This window comes from Notolabrus celidotus, chromosome 3 (genome assembly GCF_009762535.1).
Source record: "Notolabrus celidotus isolate fNotCel1 chromosome 3, fNotCel1.pri, whole genome shotgun sequence".
Classification (NCBI taxonomy): domain Eukaryota; kingdom Metazoa; phylum Chordata; class Actinopteri; order Labriformes; family Labridae; genus Notolabrus; species Notolabrus celidotus.
In genome coordinates, this window is record NC_048274.1 from 18457456 (window position 1) to 18464169 (window position 6714).

At 40.4% G+C, this 6714-nt stretch overlaps 1 protein-coding gene across 2 annotated transcripts in view; it reads right to left on the minus strand.

The window, feature by feature from the left end:
* Positions 1 to 495: 495 nt before the first annotated feature.
* Positions 496 to 6714, minus strand: part of LOC117810865 (lactoylglutathione lyase-like) — an 11538-nt gene continuing 5319 nt past the window's right edge. The window contains exons 2-7 of one of the 2 annotated variants that reach the window (XR_004630863.1): positions 6187 to 6269; positions 5828 to 5968; positions 4345 to 4412; positions 3983 to 4072; positions 3427 to 3559; positions 496 to 871 (exon numbers count right to left, since the gene is read on the minus strand). Coding sequence is in view for 1 of the 2 variants with exons in the window: in XM_034680856.1 (XP_034536747.1) it covers positions 780 to 871; positions 3983 to 4072; positions 4345 to 4412; positions 5828 to 5968; positions 6187 to 6269 (474 nt within the window). In the remaining variant the exon portion in view is untranslated. The remainder of the gene's footprint in view (positions 872 to 3426; positions 3560 to 3982; positions 4073 to 4344; positions 4413 to 5827; positions 5969 to 6186; positions 6270 to 6714) is intronic. The other variant, XM_034680856.1, reaches the window with a different exon arrangement.

Here is a 6714-nt window from a genome sequence, read left to right on the forward strand (position 1 = left end):
TTCTGATATTTCATTAACTCGCTCCTCATGTTCTTAAGCTCAAATGAAACTATCTCATTGTTCAGTTTGCTAGGGTTAGGATTAGGTTACAATCACTACTCTTTCAGCAGGATGTTGCAAAGCTTAAGGAAAATTTTCTTTGATAATCATACATTTTTTAAATGTAATTTCAGCCACTTAAAAACATAACTTATTTGATTATTTTGAGAACAGTTTTATTTTGTCTTCCAGCATGAATGTTCCAGATATCGAAGCATATTGTTCACTATGAAAACAAACTGAGGGGGGAAAAGTTTTGTTGATGAAAAATGTGAATGCTGAACCTATACAGTATTTTGAAAAACAATAAAAGACTAATCTTAATTCTTTCATTCATTGCAGAAATGGAGATGAAGACACATTATTTCCTCTTCAGTCATAGTGATTTATTGACCTTGATTAATTTGAAAACAGATTATTTTTTGCTTTATTCCCCAAACTGAAAGAAAATACAAATCACATTCAATACAGTCATATCACTTTATTTTAACACCACTTGTGAAGAAAAACAAACAGCCGTCAACTTAACAGCCACAGAAGTAGGTGATATCTGTAGCAACAACTGAGGTATCTAGTCTATTTGCTCGCCAACTGTCCAATAACGGTCCAGCACATGCCTGGGCAAACATGTGATCAATCTCTTTTCTCCCTCAGGTTCATGCTGCTAAATTTGTTACACTAAACCTCAACGTCCTGATCTCCAAGTCAAGCAAAAGCAGCAGGCAGCGTGTTGTCAGTCTTTAGGAGGTTATGGAGACCATGTTGTTGGGACTCAGGATCTCAATCCAGTAACCATCGGGGTCCTGGATGAAGGCCAAACCTTTCATTTTACCTGTGAAGAAAACAAGAGTGGGGAGGGGGGTGCAAAATTTAAATACTGTGTGCACATTATTTGTCATTAAATAACATTATGTTTAATTGTTTTGCCTCACTGATTGTGGGATTTAGTTTTTAATATATTTCAAGAGCATTACACTGGGGCTGGTAATTTGTGTATGACATAAGCGCCCTCTGCAGGTCCCAGTTGAGGGGTACATCCCATGATGTGATGGTTTGCATTACATTCAGCTAAAACATGTTAAATTAAGTCAATGTTTTAAGGTGCGATCAATTTATTCATGTGTTATGTTTGAGAGAGCCTCTTACTTTATCACTTCATGGGAACATTTGCTGTAGATCCAACAGAGACGCTCAGATTGCTGAGAAAATGAATGGTGGTTCTGATGGAAGGATGTCAGATGTGGATTTATGTCACCAGGATAGGCTTTCCTAAATTGCCCGTAGGTGCGAGTGTGTGCGTGAATGGTGTTCTGTCTGTCCATGTTTGCCCTGTGATAGGTTGGTGACCTGTCCAAGGTGTTCCCTGCCCTCATCTAAGACCTGTTTTTTCTTCAACCAAGTAATGAGAGGGCTGTTGATAAGTGCACCAATCAGCCTTAACATCATAACCACTGACAGGTTAAGTGGAATACTTTGATCATGTTGGAATACAATGACACCTGTCAGTGGTTGGGACATGTTAGGCAGCAAGTTAACATTAAGTCCTTCAAGTTCAATTAAGGATGTGAGCGACTTTGACAAGGACCAAACTGTGATAGTTAGACAACCCGGTTAGAGCATCTCCAGAACTGCAGCTCTTGTGGGGTGTTCCCTGTCTGCAGGCTACCAGGGTTTACGTTGTCCAGCATATAGAGATATCATCGGCCAAAATGTACGGCGGCAAAAATACCAAATATAAATAACCATATTGCTAATAATTTAAGCTGGGGGTTTTCCCTTTAAACTGCATGTGAAAAAGGGGACCAGTCTTATATTCAGAGTCTACACCGTTACATACCAACATTCATTCATGACCATGCCGTGAAGCAGTGGATTTTTTTAATAATAATAATAATAATAATACATTTTATTTAAAGGCGCCTTTCTCGGCACTCAAGGACACCGCACAGATAGAAATATATATATACACGAATTCAGGAGGACTTTGAACTGAATGCGGAACTGAATGCGGAACTGAACAGGGAGCCAGTGGAGCTGTTGGAGGACAGGAGTGATGTGGTGGATGGAGGGGGTTCGGGCAATGATACGGGCAGCTGAATTCTGGACCAGTTGGAGTTTATGGAGGGATTTGTGAGGGAGGCCGAAGAGGAGAGAGTTGCAGTAGTCCAGACGGGAAGTGACAAGGCTGTGGACAAGGACAGCGGCAGTGTGGGGGGTGAGGGAGGGGCGGAGACGATTGATGCTACGAAGATGGAAGTAGGCAGTCCGGGTGATGTTTTTGAGTGTCTTCCAAACGCCACACGTCACGTTTACTGATTGACCGCGGCACGGAGGAAACAGTCGGACCTGAATGCTCAAAAACTTCAGGAAAATGCTCCTCCACGGATGAGGGACGCACGAAAATTTGTGTAACCATAGCTCCTACTTTGACAAGTTTACAGGAGGTTATGATCATATGCTTTATGAAGACATCCATCAAGTTTAGCATCCCAGCATGATGAGATATGAATATCAAAACATAATAGGTGATGGCCACCTTCCAAAACACTTAAGGGGACAAATAGCGTGCACGTGGATTACTCCCTTCAGCGCAGTGTGCATAGGACATTACCAAACATTCACCAGTTACTTGCACGCGGAATTCGGAGCGGAGTGGAGTTGGTGCACGGAGGACACCGGACAGACATGGCAGGTCACGCCTGTTGGCCCCGGACCGGAGTAAAAGTGCGGGGCTCACAGTACGACAGAGGATGCTCTGCTGCCTTTCATCTTTACTACAGAAATCAGACTACAAAAATGAATTCAACATGCTGCTCTCATACGGCCCTATCTGACAGCTACCGGACATTTTAAGGTGGAGCGTTTTCTTATCACTCAGTGCATGATTTCACGTTGAGAATCAATCAAACCACCTTAAAAAGGTCAAATTGATTACTGACCAGTGTTCGTTCTAATCCTCTTTCTTGCATGACATAAACCTTAGTACTTATTAGATCATGAAGTGCTCTATAATTCCCATGTGAATGTAAACCGGACAATGCAAACTGCACTTTAAGTAAAAAACCAGTCCAGGCGTGCTGGCCCGTTGTGCTACCATACAGTCTCTCTCCCTCCCCCTCTTTCTAAATGCAGCAGGTTGGCATCGAAGCACTGACTCCTTGATCATATTGTTTGTTAATTGTTTGGTTTCAAATTTTGAATGGGATTTTCTGGGTTACCGTGTCAGTGTTTTTAGTGTTTTATTGCTTGTAAATGTAACTTATTAAGCAGATAGGGCTTTCAGAGCGTATGTCCGACAGTTGTTCTATATGGCCGGAATTATGCAATATCACCGGCCAAACTGGCCAATGTAAAAAAAGCCTTCCATAAACTCTGGTTAGTACCTACCAAAAGCGGACCAAGGAAGAAAAACGGTGAAATGGTGACAGGGTCATGGGCAGTCCAGGCTTACTGATATGGGTGTCCATACTGACCCTGTCCACCACTGGAAGCTCCTACACTGGGCACGTGAGCATCAGGACTGGAACACAGAGCAGTGGAAAAAGATGGCTTGGCTGAAAACAGCAGTGTGGCGGACAAACAAGTCTGATCCACGGAGGCCCCAATTCGCAACTTCTAGGACTTAAAGGATCTACTGCTAACATCTTGGTGTCAGATACCACGGAACACCTTCAGAGGTCTAGAGGAGTCCACGCCTTGTCAGGTCAGGGCTGTTTTGACCATGACCTGATGGATAAGGGGCCTACACTATATTAGGCAGGTGGTCATAATGTTAAGGAAGATCAGTGCATGTTGTGTTAACTCTTATGTGATTGTTTAATTGCTTACCTTTTTTCACTCTTAATATGTTTGAAAAAGAAATACTAATGGATCAAGCTAAATGTACTTTTCAAGTTTATTTATCCTATATATGACCCTCGTTTTGACCACAGCCACATCTTACCATCATCTGGCTTCTTGACAAACGTGACCCCTTGCTCTTCAAACAGTTTGCACGCTGCATAGACGTCGGGAACTGCAATTCCAATGTGTCCTGTCAAATGTCAGGTAGACAAAGAGAGACCGTTCACTATTGATCCACACTGTGGTTACACTCATTCAGAGTTTGTTCCTGGGGAACCTACACAGAAATTATACATGTATATCCAACATTTTGCAAACAAACTGCTGGTGGTGCAAGAAAGTCTGGGTGATAATATTTACATACGTTTATCCGAGTAGAAGAGAAACAAAGTGTCAGATTTGAACAGATCTCCTTCCACGAGCATGCAGGGTCAGTTTGTAAAAGCAGGGAATCAAACTTACCGAAACCTCTTGGATCTGAGTTCCCATTGTGATAAGACTGACTCTCATCAGACTCAGAGCCCCAGTTACTGAAAGACAAGAGGAGAAATTTAAGAGAAAAGACATTGAATGATTAAAATAATTCAAGCAGAAGAATTCATCAGAATTTAAACAGCATTTTCTTTGAGGGGTCTTCACATGGACAAAAGCAAACAAACAAAAAAAACTTTTCCGACACATGAGATTTGTACATTTCATGTATCTGAGCCAATTTAGCCAAAAATACTAGTGCATCTCAAAAACTTAAAATATCATGAAAAAGTTAAATATTCAATATCAGTTGTTTAAGGAAGTTAAAGTGTAATAGATCCTAAACTCATTTGGGGGACACCAAAATGTTTACATTTTTGTATTTAAACTGAGAAATATGACCTACAGCTCATATAATTTAAAGAAACATATCTAAAATATTAGAATATTACATTTTGAGTAACTTTACTATTTTAAGTTATAAAAAAAATAACTTTTCGCCATTATATAAAAATTCAAGATGCACTTTATTGAAGACCTGCATGTCTAGTAATAAAATCTGGCACTAAAAAATAAAAGGTTAATGGTTTGTCTTCAACATACTTTCATCTGCAAGCCTTTCCTGAATTTACTTGAACTTTAATTTTTTAAAATTAAAAAAAAATTTTAACAGATTTTTACATCTTTGTAGTTGTTTTTATGATTTTGGTTTCTTTTAAAATGTTCGTATTTCTTTATCTATGCTTTTGACCTACCAGACCAATGTGGCCTTCATGAAGCACTTCCTACCTTGGATTTTGAAAAATCCTCTCTTTTTTTTCATGCTAGAAATAAAAACTGTGTATTTCATTTACTTTTATTTTATGTTGTGATGGAGCTGCTGCAGTATTCCTGCTATTTTTTCAAGTTGAAAACTAAAACTCCACAAGTCATAACAAACCTCAAAGTGCTCCCTAATCTACTGTATTTGTCTTTATAAGGCAGAGTCTTACACGGAGGAGATGCTGCCTCTTTTTTCACCTCAGTGTAGAAAGTACTGGGGTTTTTTTTAAAGCGGGGGGCTCTCAGGAAAAGAAAAAAAAGAAGCTTCTTCAGGACATTTTAGATTCAGAACAAACAAACTAACTAACTAACTAATGATGCGCAAAGTGAAAAGGATGGTGTGATTTTTCAATAGTCCTTTAGTGATAATAAATTGTCTGTCTGTATTAAAACTGTCTGTATTGACTGTTATTACTGGTGCCTGGTGTAATTCAGTCCAAAATAGTTCCCATTCACTGTTAAATAGTTTATGCTTGTAACGCTCAGCCCTACCTAGCACTGTCACAGTAGTGACATTTTCTATAATGGAAAAAGATGAAACAGTAACATTTCATTATGTAACATTTAAATCCCAGAAAGAAAGAACACAAAAATGACATGGCAGTAATTGTTCTCCAAGTGATCTAGCTAATCCCAGGATCTAGAGTCTTACTGCGTCAGCTCGATGGTGGCCCTCCTAGAAAAGGTCCACGCTGTCTTTTCCTTCACTTCCGTAGGTATCTCCTTCTTGTCCTCGTATCCCAAAAAGAAGAGAGAGAAACGCATGGAGGGGAAGTCAAACTTTTGTAGGAGCCTGGAAGATTTAGCAAAACAGAGAGAAAACTCCGCTTTAGCCATAAAGTCAAGTTCATGAATGAGAAGCAGTCTCAACCCACACACGCACATGCACACGCACACACACACACACACACACACACACACACACACACACACACACACACACACACACACACACACACACACACACACACACACACACACACACACACACACACACAGAGTAATACTCACGACATGCCGAGGATTCTGGTGTAAAAATCCAGGGATTTAACCGGATCTTTGACCCGCAGCATGGTCTGCTGCATCATGAAATCCTAAGGCACAGAAACAGAGCCATAAGTACACAAGCCAAGTAATCAGTGCCTCATGACTCCATCCAGACTTGAATGCGTCCTCCATCTTTCCTCTTGTCTCCGCTGGTCTCAGCATCAAGAGCTGCAAAGACTTTTTGTTTTAAGAGTGGCAGATGGCTGTATGAATCTGGTTCTGATCGAGGTTTCTGCCTGTTAAAAGGGAGTTTGCCTGTAACTAGCTAAATACTGCGAGGTGCAATGCTCATGGTGGATTGAGATGAGGTAAAATCGAGTCCTGTCAGTAATTGGGGACTGGATCGTATCCCTTTTTGATGTTGGGTCTCTGTTCATAATTTAACATAGAGTACGGCCTAGACCTGCTTGTTGTGATTTTACACGATATAAATAAACTTTGATTGATTGATTAAGTGACGAGCGCATCTGTTAGCTTCTGTTTACCACTGTC